The sequence below is a fragment of the Stenella coeruleoalba genome (genome assembly GCF_951394435.1).
Source record: "Stenella coeruleoalba genome assembly, chromosome: 17".
NCBI lineage: Eukaryota > Metazoa > Chordata > Mammalia > Artiodactyla > Delphinidae > Stenella > Stenella coeruleoalba.
The window spans coordinates 72330420-72351214 of NC_137163.1; the positions used below are offsets into that span (position 1 = coordinate 72330420).

The following is a 20795-nucleotide window of genomic DNA, read 5'->3' on the forward strand; positions in this document are numbered from 1 at the left end:
TGTTGTGAGATGTTAAACTGAGTCCACTCCAACCCCATCTTTGTGGAGTCCCTCCATTGGTCCTGAAACCAGGCTCTTAGGAATCTTTCTGGCAGTGTTTAATTCTTTTGAGATTTATGTCATCCTCTTCCTGAAGCCTGTCTGTCCACCTTGGGTCACGTGAAAATGATTTGAATCTGGAATGGCTCTTACTGTGTGTCAGGGAAGCTCTTATAGTTCCTGGCAGTAGGGCTGCTCTTGGGATACCTGCCAGGATTGTACCTGCTGATTATACAAGCCAAGAACAACAGCAAGGATTAGCATGGCCAGTTAGTACGGGTGCCTTTGTGGTTTATTGATTTCCCAGAATGGGAAGAAAATCCGCTTATTCTTTCCCATTATGGTCAGGTGTAGTTGGGTAGTAGTGAATGAAGTAAGCTGATACTAGGCTACAGTAATTGTATCAGGTAATTAAATTTGCTATGAATGGTTGATTTAAAGTGCTCACTTCATTTACTTTTTATAACTTACTCCATTTTTTAATTACAATTGGAAGAAAATTTATACATTTATTAAATGTAAACATTTAAAAAAATTTTCCTAATTTGTCTCATGTGCTCAAAGAGCTGAAAACAAGGTGTGTTTTAAGGGAACTAGCTGGTTTTCCAAATCATGCAGGAGCTGTCGTGGTTGACGTGCAACGTTCGTTCAACCCTAGATAATTACTGTCAAACAGCTGTGGTCATCCTGCTGCTCTTGCCAGTTTAGGAATGGAAGTGGGTTCTGGTTCTGACTGTTAAAACTGAAAGGGAAGAATGGTGAGAAGTTCCAGGAAGGATTTCCTCAAGCCTAAGAGAAGCAGAACAAGAGGTGGTCCTTTGCTTCTGGACATCATCTTGTCTGAAAGAGGAGCTTGCAGCTGGGAGAGCCCGGATTGCCACCCTGAAGATGAAGCCAGGGCTGAGAGCCAGCCCACCTGCTGTTAAGTAATAAACTTCCTTCTTGCTCGAGCCAGCGTGAGTCGGCGTTCTGTTGTTCGCAGCCACATCAGCATCAGAACCGATACATTCATTTCATAACCTGATTTTGAAGATTCGTTTCAGAGCTGTATCCTTGCCCTGTGTACCTCATAATAAATCCAATTTGAAAACCTTTCATTTGCCTTATTTTATTTATTTTTCTTGTTTAATTTTTGTTTACTTTTTGCCTAAAATCTTGTATGAGACGTGGATTTACCACTATTTTCTGGGGAATACTTCATGGATTCATGGATTAAAATGGACTTGGGTAACAGAAAAAATTTTGGAAACATCACGGTAAAAGCTTCCACATGGGTTATCAAAACAATAAGAATTATTCTAAAATGTGTTTTTGTTAAATATTAGGACGTTTATAAGGGTCTGGGGAAAGAGATGTGTTAATGCGATCTTCAGCTTCTTTGAAGTTTACAAAATATTTTTGCACTGATTTCACCTCTGGAAAATAGCTGTGACCAGGTATTAGTACATTTACAATTCAGCTGCTGCTTTGGACAGAAAAGAAAGCTACTCAATATTTTCTCTTGTTATGCGCTTCTGCTTTCTCCCGTTGTTTTTCACGTTTTACAATGTCAATTTTAGAGACAAATAGCTCCCAGCTGATTTAGAGAAAGCTGTTTATTAGGGGCATCGTGGGTCTGAATATTGATGTACTAGTTGTTTTCAAGCACTTTTAGGATCAAAATTTTTTTCAAATGAAACTTTTCTCAGAATCCAGTAAGAACGGGATTTTCAGGCAGCTTAAATCTTTATTGTTTGATGGGGGAATATTTAACTGCTTATTGAACCCATGGAGCACAGTTTTGAAAGCCTGCTACAGATGGGATTCGTGAAGAATGACCCTGTAATTTTTCATCCAAACTGAGATGCTTTTGAGAGTGAAGTCATTTTACCAGGACAAAAGACAAACCAGACCGTCCGGGTAAATTAGGCTTGTGGTACTGAAATGGTGGATGCTGCTAGAGCACAAATAGGCATCTCGTTGGTAAATAGTAGCAGGGAAATTGATGTGAGTCCGCCTTGCCTCCTCTACAGCCCTAAGCCTCGCTGGTGCAGCTATAGCCTTGGCCCTGCAGAGAGTCTGCAGCCCTTTAAAGAGCAGAGCAGTCACACACGGGGTGTGCTCAGCCCTTTTGCAGCAGTTTGTTGAGCACCTGCTATGTACCAGGTGTTTTCTGAGATGCTGAGAGTGCAAAGATAAATGACTTGATTCTGAAGACTCAAAGTTTAGCCTGTTCATTCAGCAGAACTTGGCCGTAAGTCCATACCTGTTCCAGTAATAGTTAAGAGACGTAAGCATGGCTTATTTAAGTGGAAAAGGTCATGGGAATTTTCAGCCCTGAATTTGGAATTTGAAATGAGATGTTTTAATAAGCCTTCATCCCTTACCCCCGTGCCCTGAAAGTGAACTACAGTTAGGGTCTGTGCCTATTTGTGTATGCTTTCTCAGGAATCTATAGTTAGGAGTAGAACACGACTCTATGTATTGGTGTTTGTTTTCTAACGTTAGGTTTTTTGGCTAGGTCGTATCAGAAATAAGTAACTAGAGGAAATATAAATGATGAGGTGGGATCCTGTGAATCTGTTTCAGTGTCTTTTTAGGATTTGGGAGGGGATGGTGGGAGGGTGTTTTTGTCAGTGGGAGAAAAATGAAGAGATATAGAAAAGCGAACAATAAGGGAAAATATAAAGAACCAAAACAGAAGAGTAAGTGACACTGAAATGAGGATTTTCCAGACTGCAATAGCATATCTCCAATGAGTTGTATAAAGCTGCTTAAGATTAGAAAAGACCTCTCAGTTCTCTCCTGACCTTTTCATTCCAGCTATTGACATGCAGAACACATGCTCTTTAGTAGCTACTCTTGGTACAAGATTCTCGGTGGGGTAGCAAAGAGCCCAGGGTTTGGTAAATGGAATTGTCAGGCTCATGACAGTCTAATTTAGTTTTCTAAATAGCTGTATTTAATTGAGGATGTACTTTAATGTGCTACATATAAAATATCAAAGAACTAGCAGTATAATAGATTTTAGACCAGCATTGACTTTAAAAATCATCTTTCATATTAATTTACCCCGATGTCTTATTTTCCTTAAGACAAAAAAAGGAAGAACATAACTTTTTCCGTATTTTTTATGGAATAATATTGCTCATAAATGTTACCTTTAGAAGATTGTACATAGTGACTTATGTATTATTTCCTCTCATATTTAACTATCGTTTTCAAGAAGAATAATTAATTATATATAAATCAAAATATGGAGTACATGCAAATAACAGTAGAAGGTTCCAGAGTCTCTTAATTGTCTTATTGCTGAATTCGGAGTCCAAGAGTTAGAAGCTAATTAGTCACTTACGAACACGAGAGGAGACTGAACTCAAACTGAATTGGCAAGTTCAGATAACGGCTTTTTATTTTACTTTGCCTATTGTTTTAGTGCCTATATTTTCGAGATTTGTGAATATTCACACAATGATTTATTATTATTTTTTAAATGAAAAGTTCATTTAGGCAAAGAGATGTTAAAGGCCCAGGTGAAGTTAGAGAACAAACTATTTTCCTACTTCAGTTTTTAAGCATATCAACATTTTCCTGTAATATAAAGTCTTGGAAACTTTGAATTACTGGCAGTATTGATGAAGTGTTTGGAAACATTATTTTACTTGGTTTAACATGTCAAAATTTTTTTAAAAAAGAAAGAAAACCTTAAGTTAACTTTGTGAATAAAAATGCAGGCTTTAAAGAAAGATCTGCTCCAAAGCCAACAGTCCCACCAGAAGAGGCCGAGCCGTACCCTTGGCTGGAGGATCAGGTCCTGGAGGGGCCAGGTAAGCTCTCCTCTAATTCTGACTGCTTGCACCTCAGCTGCCAGGTATCCCAGGTAGCAGTGTCCACAGTCATGTTATACCCACCATTTTGTTTCACAATGTTTGCAGAATAATGAAATGCTTTCTCTGTCTTCTGAAATTTTATAGTGAACTCTATTCTTTTCTAGAAAAAGTTTATACAGGATCGTTTTAATTTTTGAGCTCAAGAATCCAAGGCACAGAGGAGGTTTCTCCTTGTCTGAACATAGTTAGAAACATTGTGAACTAAATGCTCTGTTTCTTGATTCCAAGTCCAGGACTACTGTGCCATATTACATTGAAAGTAAAATTACACACGTACCGTTGCACTAGTTTTGTCACATTATTTAATAGAGGAGGTCTACGGTGTTTCCAGTCTTTTTAATATGAGTCTCCTGTCTGCAACAAAAGGCTTCTCAGGCCTCCGTGTGATCCTCTGTGCAGCCTGTTTTACATCTGCATGAATTCATAGCTCATTTCAAGTATTTCCCCAGTCACTCAAGGGCCTGTGACCCATAGGATGAAGACTCCTGAAGTCTCTTAATAAATTGGTAAATGAAATTTGGTTCCATTACTATCATTTCCTATTCGTGCTTTGATTTTTGTTGCAAAGTACTGTTTAATTTCTGTACATTTTTCATTTACCCAGTAGTTCTCAAAAATTTGGTTTCATCTTGCCACCTGTTGGAAGTGTTAGGTATGACATTGCATGTTTACTGGCAACTTTATTACTGAGTCCAGGTGGTATCAATACTTGGGCTGACTATCACTAGGTACTGGTGAATACTGTTTGATTTACCTTCCTTCCTTTTAATAAAAATCAATATGTTGCTCTTATTTTTTGTTATTGCTCAAATAATCCCAGGAGAATTTCCTGTCTCTCTCCCATTCCTGTAGAATTGCGATAATCATACCATGGCTTCAGAGCAAGAGTGATTTTTTCTTTTTTCTTTTTTTAAGGTTTATAATTTGAATGTATATTTGGATTTAGCACCTCAGTTTTACTTTGTGCTAGATTAATCTATAATTTTAAAAAATCTTAGTTTTCAAAGCTGGTACTTACTCCGAAATGTACTATTTGCTTTCTCTCCTCCTTGTTTTATTCTTTGTTCATATTACTCTTTGCATATTACTGATAACTTGTCCTCCTAAGTCCTTCAGTTATCACCTCATATCCTTTTCAACTTCTTGGTGATATTTGATTTAGTTTAAATGTTGCCTTCTCAACCTTCCTCTTACCTAGGTCTTTACCTTCTGTCTTCTCTGACTACCCACCTATTCTATAAACAGAGGTACATATCTTTCATTAAAACACAATGAAATAACCACCCCTTTGATCCCCACAGTTCTCTCCATCTGCCTTCCAGTCTCTCTCCTTGTACTGGCTACACTTTTGAAAGAAGAATTTGCAGTTGCTTTTTTGCCTTATTTACACTTAGTCTTTAACTCACTGCAGGCTGGGTGGGTTTTTTTTTTTTTTTTTTTTGCCTTTACTCAACTTCCCCAGGGGAAAGGAGGGCATCAGAGACTCGTGGAAAGATTACACAGCATGGCGCAGTCACCAAGTTCTAAGCCGGTGCTGGTAGCAGATGATTTTAGAGAGGCGTGTGAAGGCTAGATTGTGGAGGTCTTGCATTTCCTTCTGGGGCTTCAAGGAACTTAGATTTTCATCTGTTCAGGGAGAGGAAGCCATTAAAGGGTTTAAGCAGAGGAACAGAGTGCCAATCTCTACTTCTCTTTACTCACATTATATTTTCTGTTGCTGTCAGCAGTTGTAAAACTGGGAACTCTGCTAGGAAGCTATCGTGGGCATTGTGTGAGGGAAGAACGGAGATTGGGAAGGTCTCCTGTAATTCTGTGAGAATATGTATAAAAGTAGTTTGTGAAATATCAACATCTATAAAAATAGAAGGCACTCTGTGCTTTAGAAATGGTTTTGTAGTATAATTAGCATAGTAGAGTCTTACACCTTTTTCAGTCTGAAGTTCAGATTAACTTATTCTGTTTTTGTCACTGAAGATTAGTTTGTCAGTATAACTGATGTCGTTGGCATTATCTCATTTGATGGCATTCATGATACTAAGTCTGGTGCTACTTCTGTTTAGTGAACATAGATGATGTCTGTTAGACGGAAAATTTATAATAGTGTCAATGTAATTATAGCTTCTTGTTTGTTGTATGATATTGCAATAAGCCTGATAATCCGATAAGCACCACAGTGTAGTCGCAATGTCATTACTAACGTTGTTCACGTCTGTAATTTACATTATGACAGATGTGACTGTCAGATGAGGTTCTCCAATGCTGAGAGGATTGTCTTGTAAGGTCTTCTACTCACGCTTCCTGACACCTTCTGGGAGCAGGCAACCAACCATCCCAGCCCTCATACCAGCCAGGGAGCCCTTTCTCCTGACTATTGGGAAAGACAGTGGTTGACCATGTACTTTAATTTTATTGACCTCTTCCTCCACATTTTATCTTTATTTCCCAGTACTTCCTTTTCTGAAAGCTTTGCCCTTCCCATTTGCTTTTTCTATCGTTAGTGTGAATTTTGTTAACTAGAAACTGAAATAATTTTGCTCTGAGTGAGGTTTTTTTTTTAAAGAGAAACCTGAACCCGAGTTAGTTTCCTATGTTTTAAAATCTTATGAAGTTGTTTAGCGTTTATATCTGCTGTCAAAATAAACCCAACTTTAAATATCTACCCTATTTGCCAACTTAAAAAATGGGCTAAGCTGATAGGAAAAGGGTACACAGTTGATTAGTCCAATATATTCATTTTAATGTGTATATGGGGAGGCCATATCTCATGTTCTACATTAATGTCTAGATTTTTTCTACTTAGTTATGTTTTAATTATTTTAGGGCTTCCGAATATTGAGGATGAAGTACAAGAACAAGTTCAGTCACTTCTTGGTGAAACGGTATACGCAGAACATGGTATGAATTAAAATCTGTGTTTCATGCATTACTAAAATAATGGTTAATTACCTTAAATGACTTGGACATTATTTTGAACTTTAAATAATAGTTAAGTGGGCTTTTAAAAAAGCTACTGGAGGACAGGTATTTCTAAAATAACACTACACTCATTTTATTTTACCCCATTTTATTGTTAAGAGAATAAGCAAACAGAGAACAGTGATACATCAGGAACAAATACCTCGGCAGCCGGGAGGAGGGGAATAGAACAGAACCAAGCGAGCTGTAGTGGGCTCTCCTGGAGCTGTCTTCAGCCCTCAAATTATACTGAATGCTTGGGTGGCCGCCAAAGCAAAAAAGGGGAGACTTTAAGTTATGTGGGTCACATTACTAGAGAAGAAGTAAACATGCTATTTACTTAAAGAATCTAAAAAGTTTCTTATGTTAAGTTCTGTACCGAGAATATTAAATGATACTATAGAAACCAGTGTTTTTAAGATTTTATAAGACTGTTTCTTGAAGCATCTGTTGATAAAAGCACAGAATCTAACCCCAAAATGTAACAAGGATTTTGAAGAGGGCAGAACACGTGGTGTCCTGATACTTCCGGTGGTTTGGTGTGAGTTGAAGGTAGTCCTAGAGGAAAAAAATAATGTTTCTTAAAAACAGACAGAATTCCCTATCATTTAACTTGGGCTTTTGCAGGCCAGCTAAAGTATCTTACTCAGTCTTAGGTATTTGGGGGTTAAATGTAAAGCATCCCATCCAGCTCCATCTGTGCTCCTTTGGGGAGACCAGCTTTGGCTGCGTTGTAGGTTTTTGCCCTGGGCTGCTAGGAGTCTAGGAGCCTGTGTCCTTTTATTACCAGTTTCTTCTCAGCTAGAAAAGCTACTTCACCTGAGCGTATCTGCCTGTATAAGCAAACGCAGGCTTTCCCTTCCTATATCTTTTTTTTATTTTTTATTTTAACCTAACACAAGGATGATGCAATCTCAATACATGATTGATTTCAATATGTTGAGGTAGGTGCTGTGATGGTGAAACACGTGATGCTATGTGGGGTTAGCAGAGGCTTCCTGGGGAAAATGACATACTGATTTAGGAGCTGGAGAATGGTGTAGTGCTTTGCCAGGCAAATGCTATGAGTAAAGAGTAATGTTTAAGCAAAGGGCATGGCATGTGTGGAAGTCCAGAGGTCAAAAGGGTCTGAAGTGAGGTGGAGGGATGAAGGGAAGGGTGTTTTTACTTGATTCTAAGAGGAGTTGGAACCATTGGAGGGTGGGAAGGAGTGTTGTGTATTCTGTCAGTGTGAAAAATAAGGTGAAGGAGATGTCAGCAGGGAGATCAGATGGGAGGTGGTACCCGTGACCCAAGTGAGTCGAGATGGTTGGTCAAACTAAATTTCACCAAAGGTTCCCAAGGTAGGGGAAGAAGGAAGTGAAGGATGTGGTAGACATTTAGGTGGGTGGGTGCAGGATGCCAGACAGGAGAGAGGAAGCCAGGCTAGCATTGGATTGTGTTCCTTGGACCTCTTCTTTATCAAGACTTTCTCCTTAGAAAATCACAGGCTATGACTTTAAATATTATTTAAATATTAAATATTGCTTCTGAATATGTATCTACGGCCCTCACGCTCATCTAAGCTCCTGGACTGTCTAACTGCATATTCTTATCTCCATTTGTATGTTTTATCTCAGACTTAAAATGTTCCTAAAACTGAATTCGTGATTCCTTTCCATCTCACAGCTCGCCTGCTCACCTGCAACAATGTTTTACTCTTATTCTAGTCTTTAGTTAATGGTCTCCCTATCCACTTAGTTGCTTAAGCTAGCATCCTGGGAGTTTTCCTTGATTTCTCTCTCCTCTTTTCCCCTCATATGTAATCCATCAGCCAATCCCTTCAGCTTTGCCTCCAAAACGTATTTTGACTTCTGCCGTGTGTCAGCTACCACCATCCCCTCTTCCCATCCACTTGGGCCCCTGTTTCCATCTTTGCTCCTCTGCACCCCCTGTTTGATGTGGCCGAGCCCACTGTGCCTTGTCTGGGCCTGGTCTCTCTCCCCTTGGTCACTTTTCTCTAGCTCACCTGGCCTTCCCTTTTTTCTAGGTCATTGCCAGACCTGTCCCTACTGTGGGGCCCTTAACTTGCTCTCCCTTCTGTTAGTGTGTGCGTGTGTGTGTTCCAGTCTTCACATCTTATCAGACCAAACTTGGCCTCCCTGACACCATCTCTAGAGTAGACTCTCTGTCCCTGTTATTCTGTATCTCACTGTCAGGTTTGGGTCCTGCAGTTGCATTTATAAGCTGTGTGGCTTTAGTCAAGTTCTTCAAGCCTCTCATACTTCAAAGTGGGATAATTGCTATCTCATAGGGTTGGTGCAGCAGCTGCAGGAAGGCATGGCAGTGCCTCCGGTGAGGTCCAGCAAACTCTCAGGAGACTGTTTTCCTCACGGCAGGCTGTCCCTGGGCCGTGGAGACTCACAGACAGTGTACGGTGCTCAGTTGGTCTCCCTATGAGAGCAGGGGCTTCCATTGAGTAGATGGCTGAAAGAGCTCAGTCCCACTCACATAAAAACTGTAAAATTAGACTGAGTAAATGAGAGTAAGGGAAAAGGAACATGGCAAGAAGAAAAGAAGAAAAAGAGTTGTACGGTTAGTGACAGGAAGAATTGGTGATTGGTTTGCTGAGAAGCAGAAAATCTCAAATGAGGAGAAACAAGATAGCAGGCTGTGATGAGAAGACAGAAGACAAAAAGTATCGACAGAAAAGGGCCTAATAGTCCAGCAACACCTGAGAACATCACTGGGCCACACCAGAAGTGAAGTGACCAAGGACTCTGTCCTGCAGTGTGTGTGTGGGGTAGCTCCGTAGCAGTAGAAGTAGTAGTATTGTTATTACTGGGATGATGATGGTAAAAATATTAACGACAGCAGAAGCAGCACAGCAACAATAAAACCTAAATACTTATTATGGGCCAGGCTTTTTTCTAAGTGCTTCAGTCCTCACAACAATGCTGTGAGTAGGTACTCTTATTATTTCTTTTTTATGGAAGAGAAATCTTAGGCACAGAGTCATTAAGTAACTCTCCCAGGGTCACACAGCTGGTCTAGGGACAGACCTGGGTCTGGAGTCAGATATTCCAGATCGCACACTCCTAGAGCAATACTGCACTGCACACCTGAGTCTAGTTCCCTTGAGTTCTCTCGTTTAAGGGCTACATCCAGAGCATCCTCTGCTCGAGGCCATGGCAAGTTACTACTGGGAGAACGTCTTACACCATGATGACAAGCTAACCCATGTGGCAGTGGAGTTATGCAGCATGTCCAACGTCTACACAAGAGAAGCAGAATGGTTCAGTGTATCGTGAAAGTCTCAGAAGAGAAAATGAGCATCTTAGCATAACTTAAAGGCTAAACATAGGAACCTTTAGAAGCAGAGTATAATGCAGCTGAACCAATGCGGATGACGGGGCATACGGTTTAGCTGGTGGCCTAATGTTCTTTGTAATAGCATATTTGCAGAGAGTTACTTAAGATTGTTATGTGGAATTTTACGTCAGTTCTCAGTGGAAGGTCGCAAGGTGACCTTTCCTCTGACCTAGTGATAACTGAAGAGGCAAATATAGTAAGAATTCTGAATTCATTTATTCATTTATTAAATACGTATTGAGAACTTCCTATGGCTAGTCATGGCCCCAGGGGCTGGGCATGCTTAGTCACTAAAATATGTGAGGTCCCTGTCCTTGGTGAGTTTATGTTCTAGTGAGAGAAGACCTGTTACCCCCTCGGGTGCACTAGCCCTTGGCCAGAGAGAGGACAGAGTTTCAGCATGTGCAGTGGCCCAGAAAAGGGGCGGGGCATGCCGAGCAGCTGAAGTGGGTATGTGGCAGCCTTTCAGTTGGGGCGTCTGTGTCTGTGTGGGCTGCTGCCTGGGGCCCTTGCTATAGACCTGTGTCACTTTGTTCATTATCATTGTTCAAGGAGAGGACCTGCACCAAGAACAGGATGGACCAGCAGGAGAACTGCAGCCCGAAGACGGTATCTTTGCAGAAAGTGATACAGATGACAGATATGAACCTGTGGGGACTGGAGCAGTGCATGAAGGTAGAACACAATTTTTTGGTTTCAGAATAAAACACAATAGGTAATTTGTAATTACGATTATTGAAGTTTTCTTAAACACCTTTAAAACCAATATTTAGCTTTTATCTAAAGTTTTTTTTTTTTAAGTTGAAAACTTCAGTTAAAATCAGTCTTTTCCCTAAAATAAATAGATATCCCAATTTTTTAACTCGAAGTACGTTAGGGGAAATTCTAAGGATACATACATTTCTTATAGGATGTAAGTGAAATCCTTCAGCATATTTACTTTTACTGTACTGTCCTTCCTAGAGTACCATTTGTTGTAAGAAATTCAAACAACTGATGAAATATTGACCTTGATAATCTATCACAGGCTCTTGTTCTAAAATAAACTCTATTACTACAGTGGGTAGAATACAGTTCATAGCCTAGGCATTGGCAAACTTTTTCTGTAAACGGCCGGCCGGTCAATATCTTAGGCTTTGCGGACCATGCAACCTCTGTCCCAACTACTCATCTCTGCTACCACGGTGCAAAAGCAGCCCTGGACAATGCCTAATTGGATAAGTGTAGCCGTGTTCCAGTAAAATTTTAATTAGAAAGTCAGGAGGCAGGCCCAATGTAGACTACATATGGACCACAGTTTGCTGACATCTGTGTATATCAATATTTTAAATTAAATGCTGGTTATTTAAATATCAGTTGAGTAGTTTACTTCGTATTATTTGCAATAGGCAAGTCAGAATTATTGCTATTCACTACTGACATATAGAAAAGTTTTTATTCGTATACTTATTGCTCTGCTCTGCTTTAATGTGAGGCTACCATGATTATTGGGAGCCCTGCTGAGTTAAGTCCACATGCTTTGTTCTTGTGGTATCTATTCTCTGTACTCTTTTCTTAAAGTAGTCCTTTAAAACCTTAGTGGTTTTAAGCCACAAGTTTTGTACTCTGACTGATTTTTGTCATTTTATTTAAAATATATAAATGATATCATTTTATACTTAAAATGAGTACTAAGGGAACCTTGTTTATTTAAGAGGGATGTTGTATTTCTAAAGAGTGGTACAGGAAAACAAGCCTATGCTGAAACCAGGGGGAGTGGTTCGTGGCACCAACACAAAGTGAACAGTTACATGACGCACCCCGCTGTGTAGTAATCGTCAGAGTCTGTAGGACCCGTGTAACAACACAGCACCACCGGCCGCCGAGGGTCTAGACTGGAGGTGCCTGGTAGGGTTCAAGGGTTAGCTCAGCCTAAGTTGAGTTCAGAGAGCCGGACAGAATGGTAAGAAACAGGCGGTAGATCGGATCCGCAGCGCTAGTCAAGGTAGGAAGGTCTGGAGCCATAGGGTCGTGGATTCAGAGAGACAACCTCTGATGAACATGATCCACTAAGATGGGCTGGTATCCCACCACACCACTTCAGATCCTGGCTGCATTTTAGTATCCCCCGGGGAGCTTTTAAAAGAATTCCGGTGACCCACCCTGATCAAAGTGAATCAGAGTGTTTGGGGTACGGGGCCCCCAAAATGGACGATTATAAAAGCTCTCCAGGGGATACATAATTGCTGCCAGTGTTGAGCCCAGGTATGGTTCAGCTGTTTCCTGTCTCCTGGGCCTCCCCTCACTTCTGCTCTGCTGTCTCTGCACGGGTTAAGGCTTGTGCTCAGAGCCAGTGGGAATCAGGCAGAACACACAGGACTCATCCCGGCCACGTAAGAATTGAGAGGTCAGGTAGCCTCAGAAGATGCAGTTGGTAAATGGTTGCAAGGACTATTTTAAAGCATAAACATTATGGAAATGTTAAGTATGTCTACTTCTCACAATATCTAATATATTGGGGAACTACTTGAGAAGCAGACAGCTCCTAATTCATGAATGAATGTATTTCCAAAAGCTTATATTGATGCCTGTTGTTGAGAAAATGCACTTTTCCATAGAAATAACGTTAAAAGAGATGGTTTGGTTTCCATACGAACCTACAGAATTGTATATAATGCATAATTTGGGGGAGAAAATGTAAGTTCAAAATGCTTTTGAACTTGTGTTTGATTCCAGTTCGATTGTGCATTGAAAATAGGCATTTACAGGGCTTCCCTGGTGGCTCAGTGGTTGAGAGTCCGCCTGCCGATGCAGGGGACGCGGGTTCGTGCCCTGGTCCGGGAGGATCCCACATGCCACGGAGTGGCTGGGCCCGTGAGCCATGGCCGCCGAGCCTGCGCGCCCGGAGCCTGTGCTCCACAACGGGAGAGGCCACAACAGTGAGAGGCCCGCGTACCGCAAAAAAAAAAGAAAAGAAAATAGGCATTTACAGACTAGCTTTTGAACTTTAGGCCTTTAGTTATCATGCATATCATGATTTCTGTGGGAAAAACTTTTCTAAGTTCTGAGTACGAATGCTGATGAAATGATTTCCACAATTCCCTGGAATCTCTTGCTGTTTCCCATCTTCAGCCAGGATAGCTCAGGAAGATTGACAGTTGCTCAGAATTTTGGTGTCCTAGGTGCTGCTTACACAAAAAATTTCAGTTAAGACCCTCAAAGAATCTGAAACATAAGGCATTTGATATTTTTGAGGCTAGGAGTTATAGACTGGGAGTAGGAAGAAACACTTGTAAAAAGTTCATAAATTGAAGAAACCTTATTTTCTGACCTAATTTTTAATTGGGACATAGATTCAGTTTGAACATAAAAGTTGCTTGTTAAAAGTCTTCAGAAATTAGGACTTCCCTGGTGGTGCAGTGGTTAAGAATCCACCTGCCAGTGCAGGGGACATGGGTTCGAGCCCTGGTCTGGGAGGATCTGGCGTGCCGTGAAGCAACTAAGCCCGTGTGCCACAACTACTGAGGCCGCGCTCTAGAGCCCGCGAGCACAACTACTGAGCCCACGAGCCACAACTACTGAAACCTGCATGCCTAGAGCCCGTGCTCCGCAACAAGAGACGCCACCGCAATGAGTAGCCTGCTCACCGCCAGCGAAGAGTAGCCCCTGCTCGCCGCAACTAGGGGAAGCCCGCGTGCAGCAACAAAGATCCAATGCAGCCAAAAAATAAATTAAAAAAAAAAGTCTTCAGAAGTTATAACTATTTACACTCCATGTGGCTGTTAAATAACAAGGGTCACATGAGTGGCAGCACTTTGCCATCAGCGGTATGCGGGTGAAGGTATCAACCCATTTACCTTTTAGCTCCCCAAACGTATAAAGGCTCTGGGTTCTTCCTTTGTGTTCTCGTGTGGAGACAGCGTGCTTTTGCACTAGAAAATGGCAGGAGTGTCTAGAAAATAGAACAGCACAGTGGAATGTGATGGGGACATAGCTTTGTCACCACGGTGTTACTCTGTCTAAATTTTTCTCCCTCTTTATCCCACGTTATATTATTTGTCAACCTCGTGGGGTTGTTAAGTGGATCATATAAGAGAATGTGTGAGACGTTTCTAAGCGTAGTTCTAGTGAAAGATAAAGTGTTTAGCAGACATTTAATTGATATTTTCGTGTTTTATTTTAATAGTTATTTGCTTTCAAAATAAAATCAATGATAAACATTCGTTCAGAATATACATATATAATATATAAACATACCATTTTATGAAAGTAACAATATTTATTTAATGTTATTCTTTTCAGTAACTGAAGATAGCTACCATGTAGAAGAGACAGGTGAGATTTTAATTTAATACTATTATTTTTTGCTTAGAATGAGTCTTTTCCTATAAAAGAGCATCATGAGAAAGAGATAACATTAATTTTAATATATTTTATATCAAATATCACCATACATAGTTAATTATTATATAATACATATTATATCACAGGTTTATATGTGTGTGTGTGTATATGTATGTATGTGCATACACACACACACACACACACACACACACACACATATATATATATGAATATAGTTTTTGTGCTTTTGAAAGTCTACTTCCTGAGGATAAATTCCCAGTAGTGGGATTATTAGGTCAAAAGATAGTGTGGGAGTTTGGGATTAGCGGATGCAAACTAGTATATATAGGATGGATAAAGAACAAGGTCCTACTGTAGAGCACAGGGAACTATATTCAATATCCTGTGATAAACCATAGTGGAAAAGAATACAAAAAAGAATGTATATATGTATAACTGAATCACTTTGCTGTACAGCAGAAATTAACACAACATTGTAAACCAGCTATACGTCAATAAAAATAAATAAATAAATAAATAAATAAATAAAATAGGAAAAAAATAGAAACGTAAGAGAACAAAAGATACACTACTCTATACAAAGTGGTAACTAATAAGATCCTACTGTATAGCACAGGGAACTCTACTCAATACTCTGTAATGACCTATATGGGGAAAGAATCTAAAAAAAGAGTGGATATATGTATACGTATAACTGATTCACTTTGCTGTACAGCAGAAACTAACACAACATTGTATTGGGTTGACCAAAAAGTTCGTTTGGGTTTTTTCATAAGATGTTACGGAAGAACCTGAACTATAAATCAACTCTACTCCAATAAAAATTAATTAAAAAAAAGAAAAAAAAGATACTGTATAATTGCATGTTTTGTAGTCTTAAATTAGCAAGTGAGTGAATGGTCAAAATTGTGTATTGTCACATGTCACGTGTCCCCAGAAGGTATGACCACACTGGAGATGGACACACCATCTTCCCATAAGCCTGTGTTGTTGGCTGGTTTTTCTTCCAGTGTTGGAATAGATCCCTCTTTCTGTGCTTAAGGACCACAGGATATTGTTGGCTGGCATTTAGGACCTATATTATTTCAACAATAGGCACCTGTAAACACTAGAATTACATTGCAGTCTGGGGGTACTCAGGTGTTGAGTCCAAGTTACGGACTGGGGATGTGTGTCCTCACTCAGGCTCACTCAGGCTAGTGCCTGCTGGGTGCCTGGGAGGAGGGTTCCCCTGCACTGCTCTCTCTGTGTCTCTGCCTCACTTTTTGTTTTGTGAATATAGTTGAATTTGCATAAGCTAAATGAGAATATAGCTCCACGATTTTGTGGTTCAATTACACTGATGATGGAGACTTTCTTATTTACCTTTGTATTTGGCATTTAGCACAGTTAGTACCTGTTTGTTTCATGAATGAACGTAAGTTTGAGCATCATTTTGATTTGATTTCTCTCTTTACTAGAAATTGTGCTTGTCTTGTTTTAACTATCAAGTGTAATCCTTTTCTGAGACATATTTGTAATTTCCTAATTGTTTCCTAATTTATAGCTTCACCAGCCTACAGTCAGGATATGGAAGACATAATATATGAACAGGAAAATCCAGGTTCGTGATATATGTTTCTGTTTGAGGCAGTGGCCAAGGTCATTTTCAACCAAGGTTAATGATCACTCTGATACAACATAGAAATCTCTTTATAATACTCAGCCATTTTTGGCTGCCCATATATTATATACATTTCTGAATATAGTTTAATATTACATGAAGAAATGGGGGAAAAGGGGATGTGTTTTTCAGACCACTGTTGGGATTTTGATCTTTGTAGAGAGGATACTGGAAAGAATATTTGGAAATGAATGAGGCAGTATGATTTAGTGGAGCCAAACTGGGTACAAACCCTGCTCCTTCCTATCTTTGTGACTGGAGAGAAAATTATGGAATGTTATTCAGCTTAAATTTTATTAAATAATGATAATACTGTCTATCTTACACATTTGTGAGGTTTAGAATTAATTTGTAAATATTTTAGAATAGTGTCTAGCAGTGTGTTTGGTTTGTTCAGGTTTGTCAAAAATGTATGTTTTTTCTTTTTAGATTCCAGTGAACCAGTGGTAGATGATGCTGGAAGAATGTATCAACAAGCAGGTATGGACGTTTTCATTAGCTATTAAACATACTTCCAGCTCTATGGCTGCAATGCTCTGTTAACCTGGTGACTTTTCTTTTGATGGGTGAAAGACATAATTTTAACACCTAATACAAGACTTTCTGCTTTGCAACAAAATTAGATTATTCAAAGAATATCAGTTTTCATATTTCATCTCATCTACCACCACCTCACAACAGAAGAGGATATTAATTCCTAATGTTTCTTTTGAATGTCTTGCTTTATGCCAATCTGAGGAATTTTTTTTGTTTTTGACAACAATGCCTCAGTTTTATTTTATTTTATTTTATTTTTTAACGACTTTATGGGAGTGTAATTCCTTTACAGTGCTGTGTTAGGTTCTGCTTTATAACAAAGTGAATCAGCTATACATATACATATATCCCCATATCCCCTCCCTCTTCTGTCTCTCTCCCACCCTCCCTATCCCACCCCTCTAGGTGGTCACAAAGCACCGAGCTGATCTCCCTGTGCTATGCGGCTGCTTCCCACTAGCTAGCTATTTTATATTTGGTAGTGTATATATGTCCATGCCACTCTCTCACTTTGTCCCAGCTTACCCTTCCCCCTCCCCATGTCCTCAAGTCCATTCTCTATGTCTGTATTCCTGTCCTGCCCATAGGTTCTTCAGAACCTTTTTTTTTTTTAGGTTCCATATATATGTGTTAGCATATGGTATTTGTTTTTCTCTTTCTGACTTACTTCACTCTGTTTGACAGTCTCTAGGTCCATCCACCTCACTACAAATAACTCAATTTCGTTTCCTTTTATGGCTGAGTAATATTGCATTGTATATATATGACACATCTTCTTTATCTATTCATCTGTCAATGGACACTTAGGTTGCTTCCATGTCCTGGCTATTGTAAATAGAGCTGCAATGAACATTGTGGTACATGACTCTTTTTGAATTATGGTTCTCTCAGGGTATATGCCCAGTAGTGGGATTGCTGGGTCGTATGGTAGTTCTATTTTTAGTTTTTTAAGGAACCTCCATACTGTTCTCCATAGTGGCTGTATCAATTTACATTCCCACCAACAGTGCAAGACGGTTCCCTTTTCTCCACACCCTCTCCAGCATTTATTGTTTGTAGACTTTTTTTTTTGCGGTATGCAGCCCTCTCACTGTTGTGGCCTCTCCCGTTGCGGAGTACAGGCTCCGGACGCGCAGGCTCAGTGGCCATGGCTCACGGGCCCAGCCGCTCTGCGGCATGTGGGATCTTCCCAGACCGGGGCACGAACCCGCGTCCCCTGCAACAGCAGGCGGACTCTCAACCACTGCGCCACCAGGGAAGCCCTACTCCGCCATCTTGAAGGTCCCCCTGCCAATCTGAGGAAATTTTATGAAAATAATTTACCTGCCCTTTCCTCTTGTTTTTTGGCCAGAGGCATTTCTCACTGATTGTGCAAACATTAATATTTAAAGGAACAGAATTCTGTATTTGAGATTAAGTTGTGTTTTTTAGCTAAGCAATTACACAGAATGACTCAAGTAATATTGTAATAAGCAATACTTATTAAACAACTGATACTTATTTTGGTTTTACTCTCTTTTTTGCAGATGACATCACCTACCAAGAGTATGATGAGCAAGGTCTGAAAATGCTTCTTGACCTTAAGTTACCTGCTTGTTTTAAAATCTACTCAGAGTTTGTGAAGTATGGGGAGTAGTATTTTAGCTATAAATATTATACCATAACTTAAAAGATCCAAATGAATGGGTAGTTCTCAAAGAGTTTACTTGGGGAGATTGTCTACCTATTCCAGTGGTTCTGCCATTGCCTAAATTGTTTCTTAAATTCTTTGCAAGGTGCCTTAGGAAGTGGTTACAAATTATTCAAGAAAACACATCTCATTACTTTATAATCATAGCTCTCTTTTAATGAAAAATAAGTCCCATGCTTGAAAGACTACTTTAGTCAGAGTTTAACTACTCTAGCTGCTTCTGCAGATTAATTTTAGTTAAATGAAGATGACTGATCTGCCAGCATGGAGAAAGGTGGAGCAGAACTTCATTCCGGGCTTTCTTCAGCATAAAGAAAATAGTTCTGGCATCAGATTCTGATTTAGACAGTTATAGCTCCTCTTGTTGCCCCAGCACTTCTCATGCTGTTTTATTAAACTCCGTGAAGTAGATTATGTATTCACTACTTCCCAGATGAAAGAAGTAGGGTTCAGAGAATGTAAGTAATTTTGCATAAGTCCACATGACTAAGAAATGATAAAATACCAATGGTGGATCGTTTTTATTCTTATATCTTCAAAGATGACTCTGTAGAAGGAAAGAAGCCCATTGGGTATAACTGTCTGTGAAACAAGAAGGATGAAGTAATGTGTAGTGCTTGAGTCAGATATGGAGGACTTCCCATGTGCTGGATGGTTTTAGGGCTTGGCTTTCAGTTATGAATAATATAGAGCCTCTACTTCCAAAACATTTGTGGTCTCATGTCAGTTGGTGAATCTCAAGTGAAGAAAATTAGGAAGGGCTGCATGTAGATCTAAGATGCTGATTTATTAATCATGTGATTTTAAAATTTTAGACCCTACCAAGATCACCATCCACAGTGGCTGTTCCTAATGGGATATGAAGGATCCCATTGGAAGAATCCTGCAGTCTATCTCTAGGGACTAATATATTTTTTTTATAACTTGGCCACTACAATTGAATTTAGATTTTTTTTTTTTCAATTTTGAATTTGAAGGAGAAAATAGGAATTTGGAATTTAGAAGTTGCACGTAGATGTGGGATTTGAGATAGTTTTCTCATTTCTGCCAGTCACTGTGGTGCTTTTCTAAATATGCTGGAAAGAACATGTTTGGAATGCAAGTTGCAGACTAGATCTAGAGAATTTTAAAATCAAATTTGCAAGAAGTGTAAATTAGATAAAATGCTAAAAAAGATGTTGTGAAAGTAAAGATATTTTCATAGGAAGAATGTCATAATAAATATAATTTAAAATGTTAACAGGGTAAAAATATGACCTGAGGGGTCATCAGGTTTTGATGAGATACTTTGAATCACCTTGTTATAGAACATAAACTTTTTCAAATCAAATAGATCTAAGAGAACAAAGGATTCTTCATTATGTGCTGAAAAGATACCATTGTGCAGTTCAGGAACCCAGATAGGGAAACCAAGTGACCAAATATATATGTATTATACACACACACACACAGACACACACACACACACACACACACACACACACACATATAAAGCTGTAAGTCGGGTGAAAAGAAAACCGTTTTTCAGTCGGAGAACAGAATATATTCTGTATTAAACGTTCCAAATTCTAGGACCTGGAAAACATAAAGCTTGTTAAGGCTGTAGAGGGAACCAGCTTTCCACATAAAAAATGTCCTGGAAAGCATTAAGCCTACATTGGAAACACCTGGCAAATGACAGTGCAGTCTTAACCATCTAATTGATTTGTTTATTCATACACTACATATACTACATATGTATCATGTAGCCTGTGTCCAAAATGTAGGACACTGGGGCAGTTCCAGTGAAGAACACACATGGCTCATATTCTCACGGACTGTGTATTTTAGCAGTGGGGTAGAAATTATACAAATCATTTTAGTTTAGTATTCAGTTACAATTACATTAAGTACTGGTAAGAATGAGCATAGTGTACAACAAGAGTATAAAGTGGCCCTACCTAGTTTGTGGACCAGGGAAGGCTGAAGTATGAGCTGAAGAGTAGAACAATTGACAAGGCCAGGGGAAAGGATGCTGGAACGTAGAATGAAGCTGCTGATGGGAAGGTGTGTCTGGAGTGCTGAGCATAAGAGAGACTGGGGCTGAGATTGTGAGATGGTCTGGGTCCAGAGGTCAAGGGCGTTCATCTCCACCTTGGAACACTGTTCTAGGGCAGTGCATTTTGTAAGGATTGATCTGTCTAAAACGTAGCAAATAGATTGGAGAGACAAGAGTAGATGTGGGGAGGGAATTGCTTGGTGGTACAATGGTTAGGATTCCACACTTCCACTGCAGGGAAGCTAAGAATTACACAAGCTGTGCCACGTGGCTTAAAAAAAAAAAAAAAAAAAAAATTGTAGATGTGGG

General features: G+C 39.6%; 1 protein-coding gene across 7 annotated transcripts in view; it reads left to right on the plus strand.

Moving 5' to 3' along the window:
* ASPH (aspartate beta-hydroxylase) overlaps positions 1-20795 on the plus strand; it is a 414018-nt gene that overhangs the window by 59300 nt on the left and 333923 nt on the right. For 6 of the 7 annotated variants that reach the window (XR_013824500.1, XR_013824501.1, XR_013824502.1 and 3 more), the window contains exons 4-10: positions 3753-3845; positions 6729-6803; positions 10767-10889; positions 14496-14528; positions 16105-16161; positions 16651-16701; positions 18285-18317. Coding sequence is in view for 2 of the 7 variants with exons in the window: in XM_079901408.1 (XP_079757534.1) it covers positions 3753-3845; positions 6729-6803; positions 10767-10889; positions 14496-14528; positions 16105-16161; positions 16651-16701; positions 18285-18317 (465 nt within the window). In the remaining 5 variants the exon portion in view is untranslated. Of the gene's footprint in view, positions 1-3752; positions 3846-6728; positions 6804-10583; positions 10665-10766; positions 10890-14495; positions 14529-16104; positions 16162-16650; positions 16702-18284; positions 18318-20795 lie in introns of all 7 variants that reach the window. The other variant, XM_079901409.1, reaches the window with a different exon arrangement.